This window comes from Haliaeetus albicilla, chromosome W (assembly GCF_947461875.1).
Source record: "Haliaeetus albicilla chromosome W, bHalAlb1.1, whole genome shotgun sequence".
Lineage (NCBI taxonomy): Eukaryota > Metazoa > Chordata > Aves > Accipitriformes > Accipitridae > Haliaeetus > Haliaeetus albicilla.
In genome coordinates this window covers 16,332,184-16,354,648 of record NC_091515.1, presented here as the reverse complement: position 1 = coordinate 16,354,648, position 22,465 = coordinate 16,332,184, and the positions used below count along the sequence as shown (strand labels likewise).

The following is a 22,465-nucleotide window of genomic DNA, read 5'->3' as shown; positions in this document are numbered from 1 at the left end:
CACCACCCTGTCATTCCCAGAAAAGTCCGTAACTCTTTTACTGTCTGAGGTCTCTGAGTTTGACATATTGCCTCTTTACGGGCCTGTCCCAAAGTTCTTTGTCCTGCACTAATTTCATAGTCCAAATAATTCACTTTGCGTTGCATTACCTGTGCCGCCTTCTTGGATACCCGGTACCCCTGGAGTCCCAGGAAATTCAACAGACTCACCGTCCATGTCATACAATCTTTCTCTGTTTTGGTGGCGATCAGGATATCATCCACATACTGCAACAGCTTCCCCTCCTCAGACGGGGCTTCCCAGGATTCTAAGTCTTTCGCAAGCTGATTGCCAAAAATGGTAGGACTATTCTTAAATCCTTGTGGCAACACCGTCCAAGTGAGCTGGGTCTTTCGACCACTCTTGGGGTTTTCCCATTCAAATGCAAATAATTTTTGGCTGGCTTCATGGAGAGGGAGGCAAAAAGAAAGCATCCTTCAAATCTAAAACAGTAAACCAAGTCAATTCAGGTGTTAATACAGTCAACAGGGTATATGGGTTCGCCACTACCGGGTAAAGATCTTCAGTTATCTTATTCACCGCCCGTAAGTCTTGGACCACCCAATATGACCCATCGGGCTTCCGAACAGGTAATATAGGGGTATTGAATTCAGACTCACACTCTTTTAATGATCCCAACTGCAAAAATTTTTTTATCACCGGCCGGATTCCTTCTCTGTCTTCCTTCTTTAGGGGATATTGTTTAATTCTTACCAGCTTTTGGCCTTCCTTGATCCTAACTTCAACAGGTGGAGCACTTTGCGCTCTTCCAGGTGCATCGGTAGCCCATACCCCTGGGTACACTTGGTTTAAGATGTCCTCGTTAATGCTTCCTTCTAGGGGGAGACTGGTTAAGGTTAGGCTCAATATTTGAATATATTGCTGATCTTTTACCTCCAGAGTAATTTCTCCCTTTTTGAATACAATTTTTGCTTCCAATTGTTCCAACAAGTCCCTTCCCAAAAGTGCCTTTGGGGAGTTGGGCATATATAAAAATTTATGAATGCCCCACTGTTTTCCTAATTTATATTCTAAAGGTTTACAAAAATATGCCTTTTCACTTTGGCCAGTTGCTCCTTTCACCATGACATAATCATCTCCCAGGGGCATCAAAGCTTGGTTCAGAACCAAGTATGTTGCCCCCGTATCTACCAAGAATTCTATTTCTTGTTGTGTTTTCCCTAGCTTAATTATAACCAGTGGATCCGCTAGGGTAGATTCCCCAGGTTCCCGTCAGTCTCCCTTCACATGGGCTACTGTTCTTCCTGTTTGAGCCCTCTGATCCTCCTTCTTGTTCCTTGGGCATTCCTTTTTCCAATGACCAAATTTCATACACAAAGCACATTGATCCTTGCCCAGTCGGGGCAAGTCTTGTCTAGGCCCTCTTCCTCTTTCTTCCTGGATAACAGCCATTAATTTCCTTTGCCCTTGCCTATATCCTTCTTCTCTGTTACTAAATACTCTCCATGCTTCATCCAATAATATTTCTAAATTCCTACTCTCTGTAGGGTGTAATTTTTGAAGTTTGCGCCTTATATCCCCTGTAGATTGACCCAAAAACAGGGAGACCAATTGTAGTATTCCTACCTCTGACCCAGGATCCAGCGGTGTGCTGCGGTGCATTACATCCCTCAGTCGATCCAGGAATTCAGATGGAGACTCGGAAGGACTCTGTTTAACTGCATATAAAGCTGACCAATTTATAGTTTTGGGGATTGGCCTCTCCATTCCTTTTGTAATCCACTCCTGATACCCCTGCAATCTTTCCATATGTGCAGATCTATTAACATCCCACTTTGGGTCTTGGAGAGGGAAATATTCTTTAACGTCCCCTCCTGTGATCTTATAATGATCTTCAGCAAGGTTCCCTGCTGTTTTTAAAATCAGCTGTTTCTCTGTCTCAGTCATATATTCCAATAATAGCTGTATATCCTTCCAATCAGGGTTATGCTGTTTTACAATAAATTGGAAATGCTTAGCTACAGTTATCGGATCTCTCCTATAATCTTTTGTAACCTTTTTCCATTCCCCTAGGTCAGCAGTAGAAAAGGGTACTTTGATTAACATCGTCCCACCATCTGGCCTCACCACCTCTCGGAGAGGTGCTTGTAAAGCTGTTGAGGTAGTTTTCTTCCTAGTACGGGAAGATACAGTGCTGTCCGGGGGGGTTGGAGTTCTATCCGAGTCTGCATCCTGTTCCTGTGGTCGAGGGGAAGGCTTAAACAAATCAGTTCGATCTTGTTCTGGTACCTGATGAATTTTATTTGTCTTTGTACATCTTTGTCCAATACTACATGCCGAACAACACCGCCTCAGTTTACCTCTAAGCTCCTTGTTTTTTTCTCACTGAACTGCGAGCACCATGGGGTCCTGTGGGGGTACTATTCCACAGTCCCTTTGCCACTCCAGATGGTTTCAGAGGGTGAAAAACATGTCTGCATACGAAACTTCATCCCATTTTCTTTCTCTCCTTAAAAACAGCATTAGTTGTAATAGAGTATTATAATCTGTTGACCCATTAAGTGGCTACTTAGCATCACCTTCTAACTTATATAACGGCCACCATTGATTGCAATACTTAATAAGGTTCTTTTTACTTTCCGTACCTCCGGTACCAACAATATCTTTCCAGTGGGTAATAACACAACCCAGAGGACTCTTCCTCAATATTCCCCTTTGATTGTTTCCCATTTTATAACTTCTCCTTTTAATAGGATTCCATGCAAATTGTTTCTTACGCCTCTTTATAGAATTCTCCCAGTTTTCCTCTCACATGTCCCGAATTTCCGGGATTAAATTTTCCTTTCCACATACCAATTTCACTATTTCGGCTATCTTTCCAACCACAAACAATCCCAACTGTGTACGTAGCCCGTCCCCTCTTATCCCAGGGAGTCCAAACCCCACACTCAGGGCATTCAATATCCCCGCCACAATCTATTTGCAACCTCTGTTTACACCGCACACATTCCAGGACATATGAGGGCATACACTCATTTCCTGGATGTAAAAGACACCACTCTAATACCCACATTTATGCGATGCACCATACAGGGACTTTCTTATACCAACACCACAAAATGATTAAGATAATCAAACTCAAACTTACAATTACAACTCTAACATATAAATTCAAGTTCCAAATCACCAGTGAGTCACACTTCGTTCGTCTCCAGCCGTACCCCTTGTGGAGTTACGAAACTGCAGATCAGAACTCCACACACGCTCCGCAGCTGAGCTGTGTCTCTTTTACTCAAACATTCAATCCACAGTTTTAGATATTTACACATTAACAAGCATATATACACATATAAATCTCAACATAACATTTTCACACAAAAATCTTTAACATTAAATTTCCAAACATTCATATCATACAATCATCACTCCAGTTGACAACCTTTCAGTAGCTGCAAAAATGTACCAAGCGCAATTGCGAGGGGGTGCGCTTACCCTTCTCCTGCCTCTTATATACCAGTCATCGACAGGTCCGTCCTGGCTCCCAATACTGGGATGCAGCGATCACCCCGGATTTGCTCGATCTACCCTCAAGATCGCTGGCAGCCTCTCTATCGGTCAGCAAATCCCTCCTTGTTACCATACAGGGTACCCTCCTCCCATACGGGGACTACGCTGCACGCCAGACGTCTCTGTGCAATTTACCAGCTGCCCCGGCCCATACTTTTACAGGCTCCCCTTGTAAAACATACCGTTTGGTCCGCGGCTTCAGGAGGTTGTTGTCTGCTCCCGCAGTGAGCGGCTGGCAGCGGAGGCTCCTCCGAGGAAAGTGCTCGGGGCGCGCCTAGGGGCGTCCGCTCCGCAGTCGGTCCCGCAGCCGAGCAGAGAGTCTCCTGCCCGGCTCGCCAAACTGACGTGCGGAAAACAGACTCCACAATCAGTGAGATTGTAAAGTAGGTATGTTCATTCAGCGCTGGGCAGCACGGGGGGTAGTCCCACCAAAGTCGTGCACGCCTGACTTGGCAGTTCGCTTTAAATTTATACAGTCAAGTGTTACATATACATAGAGTTTCGCAATACGCCTATACATATGCATGACCTATCCCCGCTTCATATTAAAATTAGCTCCAGGAAGTAATTTCCATAGTCTCCTCTCAACTGCGCTTGCGCAGTGCCTCCTTATGGTGGTCATCTGCTGGTCGTGAAGATGAAGGCTGTATGTCTTCTTCACGGTGAACTCTTAACCTTCTGTCCCTGCGCAGACTCAGTCACTCCTTGGCATTTGTCCAAATCACAAGGCCGGTCTTGGCTGGTTCTTGGGGTCGACTGCTGCTTCTTATCGGGGACTATCTCCTGTCCCAGCCAGCCTCAACAATGCAAGCGTTAAACATCGCTTCTCATCCCCTTGGGCCATGTCTACCTCTATTGAAACTTCTTTAACTTCATTATAAGCTAGATAATTATTAAACAATTCCTATCTACATTCATATATCTACTATATCTACTAAGGTTCCTTTGGTTCCCCATCTCAGTTTATGTGTAAAGGGATGAGGTGTAGGGGTTATGAAAAAGGAAAGAGGAAGAGGGAACAAGACAGAGAAAGAAAAAGGAAGAGAGAAAGATTTCACCAGTCCTGAGTCCAGCATTGATTCAGTCAGCTGATGGGTCCAGTCAGCCAAGGGGTCCAGTTCTGGTGGGCTTGTACATGTGGGGCTTCAATTCCTGTCCTTTTATCATCCTTGCCCCTCCTTTGGGCGGGCACTCAAACTCATTAGGCTAATTAGGTGTAACCTTTGGGAAATGGGTTGGTGGCTTGGGGGGTTTAACTTCTCCTTCCCTGCAGATGTGACCATTGTTTGATCTTTGTATCAGAACAGCTTATCAGAACAGGGAGCTGTGCACCCTCCAGCATGCCCTCCCTGCCCAGTTGCTGATGTCTGTGCTGATGGGTGCTCAGTGGCTGCTTTTCACCTGTGGTTCCTTGCTGTGCAGCATTCATTGTTATGGAGAGTTTGTCTTTAAGCAGAACTCGCCCCACCACAATGTTTGAGACATTAACTCTTTCAGTTTGTCACACGTGCCTGGAAGGGAAAGGGGGAAATGCCCCCAAAAGAAGGACCACCTACTCGAGTTAAGTGCTGGTTGCCAGGATATGAGACTGCAATAGAAACTATAATGATATTGGAACTAGATTTGCTGGAAGGACGAGCCTGGATAGACTCGAGAGGAAGAGAGTGGGTGTTTGGTCTCCCCACAGTGTCTTTTGGCTATTACAGCCTGCACCTGAACTACTCCCTTCTAAGATTGTTAATGTTAAACCTTATTTGGTCCCCCTAGGGGCAAGAGAAGGGATCACTTCAGTGATAGCTGAATTATGGGAGCAAGGGATAGTTGTCCCCACACACTCGCCTTATAATTCCCTGGTATGGCCAGTCCATAAACCCAATGGAAAGTAGCGATTGACCGTTGACTATCAGAGCCTGAATGCCAACACGGGCCTCTTGACAGCTGCAGTGCCTAACATGGCTGAGCTAATTGCGACCATACAAGAACAAGCCCATCAAATTTTAGCAACTACCGATGTAAAAGATCTGTTCTTTATGGTCCCTTTGCAGGAAGCAGACAGAGGTTGCTTTGCTTTTACATGGGAAGGCATGCAATTCACTTTTACACATCCCCCAAGGATATCAGCACTCGCCAACAATGGCTCATTATGCATTGGCTCAAGAGCTCGCCAAAATCACTCCTGCAGAAGGGGTTATGGTATACCAGTATATTGATGATGTATTAATTGGTGGTCCTGATATCAAATTAGTGGGACAGACCCAAGCAGAGATAATTGCTCACCTAGAAAAATTTGGACTCCAAATTCCAGATGAAAAGAAACAACTCCCATCTTCCGAAGTAAAGTTCCTGGGTATCTGGTGGAGGGGTGGAACAGCGGGCATTCCCCCTGAAACCGTAACTACCTTAACTACTTGAACAGGTTAAAATGCCTGGAAATAAGAGGGAACTACAACATGCCCTAGGTTCACTAGTATTCTGGAGGAAGCATATTCCCGATTTCTCTATCATAGCCCAGCCCCTCTATGACTTAACACGCAAAAGAGCTGCTTGGGACTGGACCCCCATTCATGAGGAAGCTCTGAAGCTGTTAATCTTTGAGGCTAGGGTATATCAGGCCTTAGGGCCAATACACCCAATAGATCCACTCCACATTGAGTGGGGTTTTGCAATTCACGGACTGTCCATACACATGTGGCAATGTGGACCAGAAGGCACGACTCGGCCTATCGGATTCCTTTCATGATGTTTCAAAAATGCAGGAAAATGGTATTCAGTTTGGGAAAAAGGCCTCTTTGTAGTTAGCCTAGCTTTGCAGGAAGCTGAAGGAAACATAGGACAGCTATCAATCCAATCAGATAACGGGAGCTACTTTACTGCTGGGTTGGTCCAAGAGTGGGTACACAATGAAGAAATACAGTGGGTTTTCCACACCCCATACTACCCTCAAGCAAATGGGATAGTGGAGCGTACTAATGGACTTCTAAAACAAACCCTAAAACTCCACAAACCGGAACATCTGAAACGAGTGCCAGACACGTTCATGAAAGTGAATAGCTGCTGGGGGGTGAATGGATGTCCTAGACTGACTGCATCTTGCCCAAACCCCCCTCCCTACTTCCAGGAAGGGGAGATGAGAAAGATACAATATACCCCCTCCACTGTCCTGGACAACTTGTTCTGGCAGATTTACCTACTGTGGGGGAAGTATCTGACATTGAAAACCCCTTTGAACTTGTATGCGTGGATAGCAACCGATGCACATGGAAAAGACCACTGAATCCAAACGCGATGGATAATATCCTCGTTTTAATCTATGTATGCTTTATATTTGCACTTTCTAGAACCAAGGAGAAAGACAGCAAGGGACCTGTATTAGTCCTGACTATATTAGTTGTTATTTGTGTTATCAGTTTATTGTTATTTGTAATTTTTATCTGTTATTATAGGGAAAGATGCTCTGGGGAGACTTCTCCCTCATCCTGATCCTTTCCACTGGAGGAGAGGGAAAATATTCTTCAGATTTAGCTTGGAATATGATTCAAGGTTTTATGCACCTCTGGAATGACACCAATCAAGGTGTTGGTACAAAGGAATTCAATTCGGCCTCATTAATCTAAATATCACCAATCCTGTGGAAAAAAAAAAAAAAGGTGGTAAACCAAATTTCTCCTGAAACAACACTTCTGGGGGACCTTTCATGGCTCTAAAAAAACCCCACCTCCTCCCTCTGACTATTCAAAGATTTATCTTCTTCCCTGAGGAGGAAACCTTGAATCTTGTGATGTTGTTGCTAAAAGAACACAGGGTATATGGGATGTTAAATCTCACCAACGGAGAATGCTGTCTCACCATACACAACACAACTACCTCCTTAGAAGAAGTGAAAGAAGATGAGATAAGTTACAGACAAGACTGGAGAACTTTTCCAAGCGATGCAACCAAGAGACTGGTTTAATGGAGGATCGTTGCTGACTTCCCTCCTAACATCCTTGGGACTCACGGAGTGGGGAAAATGGCTTGTTAGCATTGGACTCATGTTGGTATGTGGATTTTTGTTCTTAATGCTTGGCTTTGCAATTGTTCGCTGTATGATTACCCATGCCATCTCTTCCCTCTCTTTTATCTTCTCTCCCTCTTCTGTCTGATGTTATCTCTCTCCCCCCTTTACATCCAAATCACCAGCCTGGGAGAAGACTATGGAGAATATTATATAGACAATGTTTGAGCCACAGGGTGGTGTGAGAGACTGAAAGAGTTAATGTCTCAAACATTGTGGTGGGGCAAGTTATGCTTAAAGATGAACTCTGCATAACAGCAAACCCTGCATAGCAAGGAACCACAGGTGAAAAGAAGCCAATCAGCACAGATCAGCACAGGGCAGGGAGGGCGTGCTGGAGGGTGCACAGGTCCCTGTTCTGATTATGCTGTTCTGCTATGCTGAGCAAGGCAGCTCACCATGCATGGCCAAAGATCAAACAATGGTCACATCTGCAGGGAAGGAGAAGTTACTCCCCAGACGACCCCCAAGCCCACCGACCCATTTCCCAAAGGTTACACCTAATTAGCCTAATGAGTTTGAGTGCCCGCCCAAAGGAGGGGCAAGGATGATAAAAGGACAGGAACTGAAGCCCCACATGTGTATGCCCACTGGAACTGGACCCCTTGGCTGACTGGACCCCTAGGCTGACTGAACCAAAGCTGCACCCAGGACTGGTGAAATCTTTCTCTTCTCTCTCTCTTTTTTTCTGTAATCCCTACACCTCATCCCTTTAGACATAAACCGTTGACCAAGTCTGGGACTAGGAGTGGATCTAGCTGCCCCTAGGCTCCTCTCTGAGAAGGAGTCTAGAAAGCAAGGGGGTCTGCTCTGAACCTCATGACTCAACGGGAGGGCTCTCCTTATTGTCTTCCCTGGACTGATCCCCAAATAAGCAAGGCCTGTAGTATATGTTTGGTGATGTATGGTTAGCACATGTTACACAGTTTACTGACATAGTTTCATGCCAATTTTTGTTGTGAGCATACCAGTTCTTGTGGTGAGCATGCCAATTCTTGTGAGCGAATAAAAACTGAGTTTTGTGAGTTAAAGGATCCCTGGTGTCATTTCACCTTAATCCTGACCTGGGAATCAGCAAACCTGAGTCGTTGTCCTGAGAAATTGGGACGTGACACCAAAGTATGGGAAGCACCCATATAATAAACGCAGATAGCAAGCAACCTGCTGACCAAAAGCATAGGAATCATGAAATGAAAGGATGTATCTGAAATCCTGCACATTCTCTTGGTTAAGTAAGTGCTCTCCTATAGTCTTGAAATGGCCACCAAGTACCTCTGTCCTGGTAGATGCTCCCCATTCCCTGTGAGGTGAAAGGAGGCTGTTTAGCCAGCTTCTCAGTAATGCTAGTGCCTATGTTTTTATCCTGCATAGATGCAAAGCAACATTTGTTGCATGTTGACTTTAGTTATACAGTAGAACCTTAGTGGTTTTCTGCTTTGCCAGGTGGCACATGGATGGTTATGTGCCCTCATGCAAGGAAGACGTCAGAAAACTCATCTTTCTATTGCTAATTACTAAAGAAAGAAACTGCAATTTGAAATGGGTTTTATTTTCTGCACAATTTCTGATGTTGTTCCCCAATGGAAATAAAAGAGATGGCTCAAAGGCAAGTTCCACCTGAGACACCCACCAGATGTTGCCTGAGCTGATGGCCACCCTGCTGCTGCAGGGCAAGGCTGGCTCGATGGTGTGTGGAGCAGAGCAAGCTGCACGTGTTGTGTTGCTGACCTGCAAAGGATCTGGTAGCACTGGGGTCAGGGGCTAAGCTTTTTTCTTCCTTGTTGAGTATTAAAGATAACAGTAAAAGTGAAGATACGTGGTGGCCAGCTTTGCTCTTAGGGTACATCTTGAAAGAAAAGCAGGGCATGGTTTTAAAAAATGGCTGCCTGATGTTATATTCCTAAAACCTTATTTAAGCTTTAAAGCTTTAAGAGGTTGACATCTTGTGTGGCATCCCCAGATGTTCTAAAACCATTCATAGAGTTATTTTCTAACCACAAGCACTGGTTTGAAACAAGTGCGCATGCACTTCCTGGGGCCTCAGAAACCCCAGCACCCCGGCATGGGCCACAGAACGAGGTTGCTCTGCTATGAGCATGCTTGTGTGTGTCTGGCTGAGTTGTATCGGGCTAGCTGCATTGCATCATTAGAGGCTGATAATTTGCCTGCCCAAGGTCACTCTTTGTGCGTGCTTGGACATGAAGAAAAGGCAATATCTCCTCAGGAGCATATGTTCCTGTTTAGGGGAGGCCCCAGATATCCTCCCCGGGACAGCTGTTAGGAAGTGTAACGCTAGAGTTTCTAACTCTCCAAGAAGATGGCTTTTATCTTCCTAACAACAGGGGGTTTGGGTGGGCTTTGACCCTTCCACACCTTTTTTCTACTGTTGGAATGGTCTCTGGTCTCATTTTCCATCCCCCTGTGGTGGGTCACAGAGCTGCCTGAGCTCACTCTTGCACTTGGTCACTCATCTGGCTGGGGTGTCTCCTCATCCTGCCGCTCCTCCAGCACCTCCAGCTTCTTGAGCCCTAGTGGAGCCTAGATGCATCGGGACCAGACCCTAGGCAGACCCTCTGGCTAGCACATCATGGAGGACAGGACCTCACACCAGCTTCCCATTGCCTGTGCCTATCACTGATGACCTGAGTTCACTATGGCTTAAAGCACGTCTTTTCCTGATGTCAACCGGTTAAGCTGTAAATCTTCTGGTTTACAGTTTAACTCTTCAGGATTGTGATGGGTTGACCCTGGCTGGACGCCAGGTGCCCACCAAAGCCGTTCTATCACTCCCGCATCCTCAGCTGGACAGGGGAGAGAAAAATATAACAAAAAACTTGCGGGTCGAGATAAGGACAGGAGAGATCATTCACTAATTACCATCACGGGCAAAACAGACTCAGCTTAGGGAAAATTAGCTCACTTTTTATTACAAATCAGCCAGAGTAAGGTAAATGAGAAATAAAACGAAATCTCAGAACACCTTCCCTCCACCCCTCCCTTCTTCCCGGGCACAACTTCACTCCCGGATGTCTCCACCAAGCCCCCCCAGCGGCACAAGGGGGACAGGGATGGGGTTTACGGTCATCACATGTTATTTTCTGCCGCTTCACCTCCTCAGGGCAAGGGCTCATCACACTCTTCCCCTGCTCCAACGTGGGGTCCCACCCACGGGAGACAGTCCTCCACGAACTTTCTCCAACGTGGGCCATTCCCACGGGCTGCAGTTCTTCACGAACTGCTCCAGCATGGGTCCTTTCCACGGTGTGCAGTCCTTCAGGCACAGACTGCTCCAGCGTGGGTCCCCCACGGGGTCACAAGTCCTGCCAGAAAACCTGCTCCGTGGGCTCCTCTCTCCACAGATCCGCAGGTCCTGCCAGGAACCTGCTCCAGCGCAGGGTTCCCACGGGGTCACAGCCTCCTTCAGGAACCCACCTGCTCCGGCGTGGGGTCCTCCACGGGCTGCAGGTGGATATCTGCCCCACCATGGACCTCCCTGGACTGCAGGGGGACAGCCTGCCTCACCAGGGTCTTCACCATGGGCTGCAGGGGAATCTTCGCTCCGGCGCCTGGAGCATCTCCTCCCCCTCCTTCTGCACTGACCTTGGTGTCCGCAGGCTTGTTTCTCTTACATGTTCTTACTCCTCTCTCCGGTGGCTGTTTTCCGCGTCCCAACTTTTTTTTTTCCTTCTTAAAAATGTTATCACAGAGGCGTTACCACTATCACTGATTGGCTCGGCCTTGGCCGGCGGCAGGTCCGTCTTAGAGCCAGCTGGTATAGGCTCGCTCTCTCTCGAACACAGGGGAAGCTTCCAGCAGCTTCTTACAGGAGCCACCCCTGTAACCCCCCCCGCTACCAAAACCTTGCCACATAAAACCAATACAAGGATCTTGCATAGGTGCAAACAGACGCACAGATATAGCAAGGCACTTCATAAGATTTTCAAAGGCACCTTTGTTTTTCACTTTACAGCTCAAGAGTTGCACAGATCTGTACAAAAACAACTAACCCTCCTTGCACTTAACTGCCTCGATTTTCTGATTAACTTGCAGAGTTCCTTCAGTCAGGTGTAAGCCCACAGTTTGTCTTGATTTTGGTGGTTCCCATTGCTAAATCATCCACCCTCACTTCACTGGAACATTCTGCCTGCTTATCCTTTCTTACTCAAAGTTGGGAATCTTTTCTGTGCCACTTTATATCTCCCCTTTCCAGCATCTTTTCTGATATCTTTTTCTTTGGTGGTTGGGAAATTTCTATCTGTCTCCAGCCTTCTGACTGGAAATAAGATAAAGATGGGTTTTCTTGAGTAAGAAACACCTGTTGTTGAGACAGTTTTTATCCTAGTAGATCACTGTTCTCATCTACCCATCTGTAATTTTCTCTAGTCTAGTTCTATATGTTAAAAGTTTCAACATATTCAAAATAACAGCAATTCAAAAATAGCCTCGTTCCAAGGTATCTGTCAGAAGTCATCTGTTCCTTCCCTGTTATTTTACCCCTCATTCTCTTGTCTTCCACTCACCCTAGTAGGCAAAGCAAGTACATTAAGGCCAATCTCACACAGCAATGGCATGAGGAAGATGCTCGGTTTGCTGGTAGCTGGGAGGAATGAGGGAGTTTCATTCTCAGATGTGATTCGATGGCAAGAGTCGGTGCCAGAAAGAGAAGCTCTATGAGTGAGGGCAGCGAGCTGCACAGATAGACCCCCTCAGCAGAAACCTGCCTAGAGATACGGGGTCCTGAGCAATAAGTTAGGAAGCACTTGGTGCTGAGTGAGAACTTTGCATTAATCAGGCAATGTTTACTCTGCAGATGAGATGTAAATATACTAGAAAAACTGGGGGACTTGACTGAAATACAGTGGAACAATGAGAGGGAACATGAGCTAAAGGAGTTTGCAGGCAGACCCCTGCAAGCAGGAGCTGGGGGTCAGTGTGACCTGTTCAACAGATTGGATGAAGATTAGGATTTATGTGAAGGGAAGATAAATTCAGGAGTTGCAGTAGGGTTCAAACTAGCACAAGGGTGGCTGTGTGTCTAGAAAAAAGCAATACCTGGATACTAATATATCACACTATGTGTGAACTACCACCCTCACAATTAAGATGGATCATACGGGCTAAGATTGCATGGCAAACTAATAACAGCATCCAAAAGGCATGGACACTGTTTAACAGTTTATACAGTGAAAAAACTTTACCCCATGCTAAAGGGCCAGCGTATAGGCTGCCACAACACAGCTTTTGGTAGGGAAAAGTCTAATCTTTCTCCTGCAGACTCCTAGGGCAAAATCTCCAGTGAATTCTGTGGGATGGAGACAGAACTACAATTCACCAGTGCTACTGAGGGGATATTAATGAAATGATGTAGTATCATTGTCCATTATTTTATCAAAACTGAAGTAATTCTCTCACAGTTTTAGTAAGTGAAAGGAAATAAACAGAGGGAGGGGGGTAAGACCATATCACTGCAACTGAGATATTCATGAATATAGTCTCTTGAATATTTATTGTAATCACAAAAGGAAAAAAACTTTCAACAAAAAATTAAACAAACAAAATCCACTTGGTATATGGAAGTCACATACAAACAGAATATCCAATGGAATACAGACTGTCTCTACTTCCACATAGAATTAAAACTCTGCACATAGATAAAACTTGTACTTCACATTCAGACAAGAGCTCCCATGGATTCACAAAATTTGTCACCCAGCAGCATTTTAAACTAACATTTTTTAGAACCACAGTCACTATATTGCATTAATAGTTGGGGGAGGAGGGACAGATTGAGTCTCATCCACCTCACAAATGTATCCTAAGCAAGCACTTCAACTTTTCTTCAAGAACAATTCAGCAAGTAAGTTAGCTTGAGGGAGCCATAACAGCTACATATTTTCAAGGTAAGCATTTATCTTTGTGTATGTAATCACATGTCTATGAGGAATAATAAAAATACTAGGTAAAATTATCTGCCAGCCCTTGAACAGTCAGGTCACTTAGCAATAAAGAGTTTAGGTAATGCATCCTCAGTCCTGTAGCAGCCTGTATATTTCTATTTAAGTGGTATCTCATATTATGACTCTTACTTTGTCTGCTCCTCAGCTACAAAGATATCCAGAATTTCCTTTTTTATTAAGCAATCCCAAATTTATCTCCAAATACATTTTCATTTCACTCTGGTCTTTATAATTTTGCAGAAGTTTTCATGTCAGAAGGTATAAAAACAGGAAGAATTTTAAGGGCTGCTCAGGTCATTGCAAGTACCTTCCTGTGCTACTTAATGCAATCTGGCTACTTTGCTTTTGCAGAGAAACTATTTGATGACATAGGAAAGGAAACCCATGCTACTGGTTTCCAGTAGGCTTTAGAGTTTGATTCTTTGTCTGATCAGGCTAATTTAAAAAAAAAACAAAAACAAACCTAAATCAACCTTGTAGATTGTCAGAAAATTGTATCAGATCAAACTAAAAATCTACTTATGTACCTTTTAATGTGTTACTGATGAAAACAATTTGTTATGAAAATTGTTCAGCAAAAACAGTTACTCTCCTTGGCCCAGACTCAGTGGCCCATCTCTATTTAGCAAATTCCCAAGGTGCATGACACGTTCCTTTGAAACCAGAGATGTAGCAAGAATTAGCAGAATGAGCTTCTCCTCTGCAGAGTCCGTAGACACAGCTGGGAACCCATGGCAGATCAGTGATTCAGGGTTTAAAGTCCCAAATGTACCCAAGGGTTTTGCTGAATAGTGATGGCCTTGCTTGTGTGCTTAGAGATTTATTAGAAATATGCAAGGATAACTGGAAAGAAAAAAAGAAATTATTGAATGTCTCCTTTTAATATCATGGTTAAGTAATGGGCTGAATTTTGTTTCCATTTATACTGCAGCTTTACTGCTAACAGTGGAGTTGTTCAACATTGAGGGCCATGTAACAGTTGAGTGAAGTCTGGGTCAATATATTTAAGGATGTATCTTCCATCTTTAGGATCTAGAAAAGTTAAGAAACTTAATTGACAGAAGTGACTAATTAAGGTCACCATCCACTGTGCTGGACCATTTTGACTGTAACCTTCAAGCTGTTCCCAAAAATGTTAACTCAGTGCATCAACTGAAGTTTGCCGAGTCATCTGCAAGAGTATCGGGTACTCCTATTTAATATTTCAGGTAAGTATTATGAGCTAACTGTATCAGATTAAAGAAAACATGCCCACATGATATTATGCAATATAGGCAGACAGAGCATGTAATGGATTCTTTAAGAATAAATAACTCACTGTAACTGCTGAGCTCTAGGAGGTTCTTTTAATGCTTCTAGAGAACATGCTTTAAAAATATAGGCAGATAGTTTGGAAATGGTTACAAGCATCTTCTGACTGAAAGCGCTATCCCACTAGTGTTGGTGTAACATGATCATTTTCAAAAAGGACACAAGTCTAAAAGTAAAATTGACATGCACTTGCAGTAAACCTACAGATATCTTTTACTGTCATCTCATATATGAAAAATAGCTCAAATGACTTAAGAATATTCTTACACTACACTGGTAAAGCATTACTGTATAAATTTTACTACAAGACACATATAGCTACTGGAAATCTTAAGCCACACAGGCATCATCAACAGCTTATTACACATACATGACACTTCTTCCTTTCACACAAGTTTATATACACTAAGTCATTAAATATTGCACTTATTGGCCCATGATTCCTCAGCTTTGAGGTATTAAAAAATAGAAAACATATCTATTTTTATAACATATTTTCATGCAACATTTCAGTTCCACGAACACTAGTATATAGGTTACACATTCTGACAGTCCAACTGAGCCATGACACGTCTGACATTACTGACAAAATATTAAATGGGAATTACAGCACAAACATTTCATTTAACACTAGTTGCGGGTACATGTCAGAATTACTTGAGGAAATTTATTGCCAGAAGTGGTAAGCATTCCCTAGCTTTCATTTCTGCATGTTATGCATGATGCTGAAGTTACTGGAAGATTAGGACTTATGCTTCCCCTCCAAATCAAATACCAGGTACCTTATTGTATAAATGACAAGCCATCTACATCTGCTGGAACCATGGATAATAAACCTATGGCCTGCAAATGTAACCCAGCTGATTTCTGGTGCTAATGAGAATTTATGGATAAATTCCACTGTAGCATTTAGGGAAGGCTGCACTGAACATGAACAAGTAGCAGTGGGAACTGAATGAGTGTCAAAGATGTACTGCTGTGTATATGTGTATACTATATGTGTGTAGTTACAATTTCTGCTTCAATGAACATCCATGGATAAACAAAGTTCAAAAAAAAAAAGAAAAAAAAAGCTTAAATTGCAAAGATGAACTACATTTACCCCTTCTTAATAAAGAAAACTGGTAGAAATAATTCAAATAATTGAACTGAGTTGCCTCTTTAAATGAGACTTGACAAATGATGAACCTTGGAGAATCTGGAGTCAGCGTGTACTGAAGAGAATATGCATATGGATTAAATGGTGTAAATCAAAACAACTCACTCCCCTGTTGGCATAAATGAAGATCTGTTGCTTTACACCCCCTGAGGGTTTATCTATGAGGATTTACATACTCATGGTCTCACACCGCTAAATCTGTCATCATAAAGAGGAACTAGACACTGTGTGTCTGTCTATATGAAACAGGCCAAGGAGGAATCTGTCCTAACAGTCAGTCAGCAGAACAGTAATTTAGTTGATGCCCTTAAAAATGCAAGTAATAAAACTTGCCTCTCACAAACAAATATAGAAAAGAGTAGTTGGGGAGGGACTTTTTTTTTTTGGGGGGGGTGTTTCTTTTGGAATGCAAATCAGCATAATTCATCTGCTATTGAAGAAACAAAGGCATCATCATCATATGTAGAATTTGTACCACCATTTTTTTTCCTAAAAATGACAATTAAACTCAAAGCATTCTCAAAGTTAGGATCAAACTCCAGCAGATTTTGTGCACCCTGAAATAGCACTTCATTCCTAAAATAAAGAAGGTGCATGTGCTACAGCTGAATATACACAGCTGAGCAAACTGGGAAGAAAGCTTAATCTTTCAGACTGATGCTCTAGAAAGGCCACCTAGATGTAGTTGCTCAGGTAGTTTCTCTAGGCATTACATTAAATATAAGCACAAAGGAACAAACAGTTCCAGGTATCAGTCACGTACACAGCTGTTCAGAAAGAGTATTTTTTGACAGAAAATCAGGCTAGCTCATATGTATTTCAAACACCAATCAAACAAGTCTAAATAAACCCAACAACAACGAAATCAGTAATAAGTTAGTTGCGCTATAAGGATCAGAACGCTTGTGAAGATGAACTCTTATCAAAATTGAAAACATGCATATGAAGGTTCAGCCCAGCAGGGCTTGCTAGCTGTTTGGTGGGTCTGTGCTGGGAGGCACCACAGGAGCCAGTCACATCCCCCACTGTCATGTGCTCCCAAGGCATTTTCTGAGCACTAGTTTGATCATGCAGCAAGACACTGTCAGAACATGATAAGGCTGGTGCATTACCCATGCACAGGATTAGCCTGCTTCTAAAAGCTTTAGTCTAGATCATAACTTGGAAAATAGGTTGCGTAGTTCAGCTGACACCATGGAGCTCAGGACCCTCTGTCCAAAGGCATCTAATCTCTCATAAATTTTATGTGCTCTGTGTGTCAACTGCTGTATCTCACCAAGTGGCCTAAATCTCAGCTGAAGAGGTTATCTGTGGCTGGACCAATAAGGCTGCATGACATTCAGTCCTATTTCTGTGCTGAGAGTGACAACAAATTAGTGCAAAGTGTGTGAGTACTTTTGCACCAAGAATTGTGATGAGGCTGAAAATAGTTTTGGATCTCCTATCCCAGGTTTCAATTTAATGATCCAGCCCTCTTCCATCACTAAAATATATATCTTTTTAGCCTGGTACTTTCTCTTGCTGGAACTGTGCTACAACAGTGGATAGATCAGGGATCTAACCAAATCCTGCTTGTCTCATCCAACAACTCATAATCAGTGACTATTGGATATGTGTGAAGAACGAGCCATTGATTGTTTAAATTTTGGCCCTTGATCAGGTTGGGATGGGATTTCCAAAAGTGCTCAATATTAGCCTAACTCTACTTGCATTTAAGAAAATTGCAATTCCATCACATAAGTCAATAGGAGCTGAACTAGATTGACACAAGCTGCTTTTGGAAATCCTACCCTATGAAACAGGCCAAGGCATAATTTTAAATAGAATGAAAATCCCAATCCTGATAGTTCCCCCAGAATTCAAACTAAATTTTTAGAATGTTTGGGGAAGGGATAGTAAGTTACTTCCCCAAAGCCTTTCTGTCTTTCGTGTTTCTCTACAATAGCCAGGTTCCAGCTGAGAGAGGTACTGAGATCATGATGCTTCTGATCTAAATCTGACCAAACTCAATATTCCTGTGAAACACATGGCTCCAAAAGCCAACCCGTGATGGAAAATCAAAGCCTACTTTTCCAACAGTAAGTAACCCGGATTGTTCAGAAAAGGTCTACTTGAACTTCCACACATAGGATAAATTGGGTTCGATAGGACATCTGCAGGTCATCCAGCCCAACCTCCTGCTCAAAACAGTGCCAAGAGGTCCGAGCAATTTTCTCAGGGCTTTATCCAGTCTAATCTTGAAAACCTTCAAGGATTTGATGTGAACACTTTAAAAATTAATCTAATTCTGAACTCTATGACAATATCTGAGTGTCAATACAAAGATCCTAGGAGTTTTTAATCTACTGACTGGTTCTGCTGTTGTACTTCAGATGAGCCTTTTCCTTATAACACATGGCTGGCAGTCTAATGAACAATGTTACTGCTTCACCCATCCCATACAGAAGATCAGACGTGTTGGAGGCCTGGGTAGTTAGTTGTCTCAGAAATCCAAAGGAGAGATTCTCCCTCTTTGATTTTGCTATTACTCTTCTGCCCAGTCTTTTGATGCAAAATGAAAAGCAATTTATTCATCTTATTTAAGTAAAGAACTATTTATCTATCACTCAATTTCTTTAAAAAGATATATGCTAATAATGTATTGCCACCACTGATTAGAGTCTACATGGTCATAAAGAGGCAGGAAGGGTCTAGAATTCATTGCAATGGAGTACAAGCAAGGTGTGGCTGTAGCAAGGGGCATCTTGGGGTCTTTTTTCCTTGTTACAACATGCACAGGAGATGACCATTTTGCAGCCAGCATCCCAGAGCAAAGCTGGGAGAATATTTGCACTTGTAGCCGTGCTGCATGATCCAGGATATGCCCAAGCTCATGTAAGATGTGACCATGTCCTGTCGCTTTGCCTTGCCTGAGGATGGCTCAGACTAATAATACAACCTAAATCTTTCCTAAAGGACTGAGGGCTGCAGCTGAGTGCTGTCTCAAGGCTTCCTTGCTCCCTTTTCTCCAGCAGGAATAACTGCACATAGCAAGCATAGGGTGAAAAACTGCTCACTATCTCACACAAATCTTCCTCAGCTTCTTATTGCTTCTTTTTCCAAAGCAGCTGGTACCTAGTGGGTGAAGAGGTATCAATTAAAGTCTCTCAGCACAGTTATCAACATGCTACCTTAGATGGGGGATAGAAAAGCAGCATCCCTGAAGAGAGACAGGGTTATGGTTAGGGTAGCACATGCCTCTTCCACCTGGCTGCTCATCAGCCCCAAAGAGGACAGTGCTTTCCCTTCATAGAAGTAAACAAGTGAAGGTTCAGCTTCCGTGTCTACTAGGAAAACAAGTGCTTAAGGAAGCTAGCTAACAGGACAGATATTGTTTAAAACCCCAGACTGAAGAAAGAACATTTATTCATTTAAGTTAGGCAGCCAATGTAGCTCCCTGATGGCATACCCATTTTACATGTGTCTATATGCCTTGTTTGAAAGTTGTTTTTACTGTGTCAAAGTTTATGTAGGTTATTTAACCAGTAAAAAAGTGTGACCATTTTCTCTTAGTGTGTTTCAGGAAGTTATATAAATTGCCTTCAAAAAAAGTAATGTGCATAAAGGGATTTCTTTGCAGTCATGAACAGTTTGCAATACCTCATGTTACTTCCTTTTTTAAATTTGTCTTCCAATTTTTCCCATTGCAGACATTTTAAGAAATGTCAGCCTTGTCCTAAATCCTGTCTAATAGGAACAATAAAACAGTTAACGCTTCTTCAATTATGCAATTTAGTTAAAAAAATGTCACTGTGACCCAAATAAAGCATTTATACAAAGTACTCCAGGGCACAGATGTAAGAAACTGCCACCAAGTACTAAAGGAGTACTTTTTAAAACTGTGAAATATTAAAAAGAATTTGTGTACTTTATTCTGCTGTCTTCACAGCCTTTTGCTGATCTTATGAATATATTCAGCCTAACTCCAGAAATGTTGACAATTGACAATTTTTTATTACTCCTAAAATTTTAAAAAATCTTGTGAATTTCTAATTGTCTTGTAAAAACCAAGATATTCTCATCAAAGTAAAATTGAGGTCAAACTCCAGTTCACTGACACCAGCAGCAGTTCTGCAAGAGGTCTGAGTGAAATACAAGTGTTTCTAGCCAGTGTGGTGATGGTTGTCTCAGTGACTGAACGGGAGATGAAATTCCTGAATGTTTAAGTATACAAGTTTGACAGCAACATAAGACAGTTTTCGGCTATGAACAACTGAGCGTAATGGATTTGGCTCTGCCAGGGGTAATATCAGAACTGTGTATTTAATATCTCATGCAGGTAGAAATGAAAAGAGCTAGTCAGGTGGGGCAGGTACTACTGGGATCTTTGTAATGATCCAGTTTCAAAAAGGTATTAGATAGACATGCAGCTTCCATGGAAATGTAAACATACTAGCTATTCAAACAGGATGAAGTACTTAATATCTCTGAGGATCTGCACTGAACACCCACATCCAGTTGGAAACTCACAGGGAAGTTTGGTGGCTTTGGGTCCAGGAAGGCTGGAGGTTTTTCCTTTCTAACTTCTGCAATTTCCAAGCAGCCATGATGTGTAACATAGTGAGCGTAGATTTGCCACGGCAATACGCTCCAGGAAGTGTCCCTTATACAAATGATCTAGACAGAATGAGTGATTGGCTCACTAGAGCAATATTTCTAAATTGATTTTCAGTGAGGAGAAAATATAAGTGACATCAGGAAGCTTATTCTAAACCACCTTGGCCACTACCCTAAGGATTCAACTATATAATTTGAAACCCATGAAGCAAAAATCAATTCTAGGCAAATGTGGTCTGAGGATATGGCACCAGCTGAAGTAAGTGTAATGTAAAACAGTAAAAAGAAAAGAGAAACTAACAGCCATCCTGCATGCAAAAGCCAGATGCTAAAAAAAATGGATCGTCCTTTCAAACTAATAAAACCTCTATCTCCATACACATGCTCAACCAGCTACTGATGTAAAATAAAAGATTTTTCTCCCAAATAAATTAATAAGACAGTATAAATAAAGGCATATAGACTATTCATAAATACTCTGTTGGCAACAGAACGCACTGGAGCTGCCTTTGTTGATAGTTGCATTAACAGCCACAGTTGGGCTGCTGTGGAGGAGGGGTGTCCTTTAGCCGTGTGTTCTGCTTGCTGGCAGCAATGGTGGGATCCGTCTCCAGACTTTCCAACATTTTGTCACAGATGATATCCACGAGTTGCTCAAATGTCTGCTTGATGTTAATGTTGTCCTTGGCACTTGTTTCAAAAAATTCAAATCCTAAGAAAATAAACAACACATTCATGTTTGATGCATATTCCAACATCTCCAATAAATATACAAACTTCTCTTGGGCAAGGAAGAGTAGAGAGACGCACAGAAAGGAAATATGTGAAAGCACACATATAAAAGAGCGATATTGCAAGAACAGTTAAAATTGTAACACAGAGTAACTACATTAGTGTTATTTGCTTTATACCAAGCCAGATGAAATCAGGACTGGCCCCAGTATATTCCCTTAAACAAATTCTATTTTAAAACAGTTTCATCTAAAAATTGACATCAGTTTGAGTGCGCTATTATTTTAGAAATGCCCTATATATTCAGCCATTGTGAAGGAATAATCTACTGCTCCATCTCTAACTATTATGTTCCTCTGAGCATTATTCAGCTGGAAACAGCCACTTCCATTGTGACATTAACCTGATGCCAAAATAGACAACTGTGTTTGGACATAACCAGGAAAAAAAAAAGCAAGGCAAGGAAAGATTTCTGCAATTTGATATTTAAGATAGAGGTAAATCTGTGAGAACAAAGGGGCCCCCAACCCCCCAAACCAAACTAATAAACGAATAGACAAATGCACATATTTTTCTTCCTTAATTAATTTATATAGAAGGACTTTTTATCTATCCATTCCCAATGACTACCCCAAAGGCAAAAATTAGAGCTATCCTTAAACCAGAAGGGACACTGGAAGCCTTTATGGAGAAGAGCCAGCTTTCCTAAGCTCTCTTCTCTGCCCCTATTTGTCACACATCTTATCTCCCATGTCTGCCTCCTCCATCTGGGCCAGGTTTGCAACTTGCTAGTCAGTCTACTATCCAGCAGGCTTCTGCCAGCGCTGGGTCTTTCCATGTTCTTACTTCCTTTGCAATTCCTTTGTCTTTTTCGTTTGTTTGTTTTCTAAGCCTTTTCTGCCATGCTCCATCTTTTCCCACAGTTACCACATTGCTCACCTGAAGCAATTGGTAATTTAATACTTTCTCCTACTTCTGTCTTTCCACTGCCTAAAGGTTCAATATTAAGACAGTTTGCAAAACATCTAATCCACTGGTAATTTTACAGAAGTGGCTTAAACTTTGCAGAACTATTTTGATTCTTTTTGA

General features: G+C 42.6%; 1 protein-coding gene across 1 annotated transcript in view; it reads right to left on the bottom strand.

Annotated features, from left to right (window-relative positions):
- Positions 1 to 19,960: 19,960 nt before the first annotated feature.
- The window catches only part of LOC138683500 (ras-related protein Rab-3C-like), a 177,792-nt gene continuing 175,287 nt past the window's right edge, over positions 19,961 to 22,465 (bottom strand). Inside the window, exon 4 of the mRNA XM_069775395.1 lies at positions 19,961 to 21,356. Within this exon, the coding sequence (XP_069631496.1) occupies positions 21,169 to 21,356 (188 nt within the window). The 3' untranslated portion in view covers positions 19,961 to 21,168. The remainder of the gene's footprint in view (positions 21,357 to 22,465) is intronic.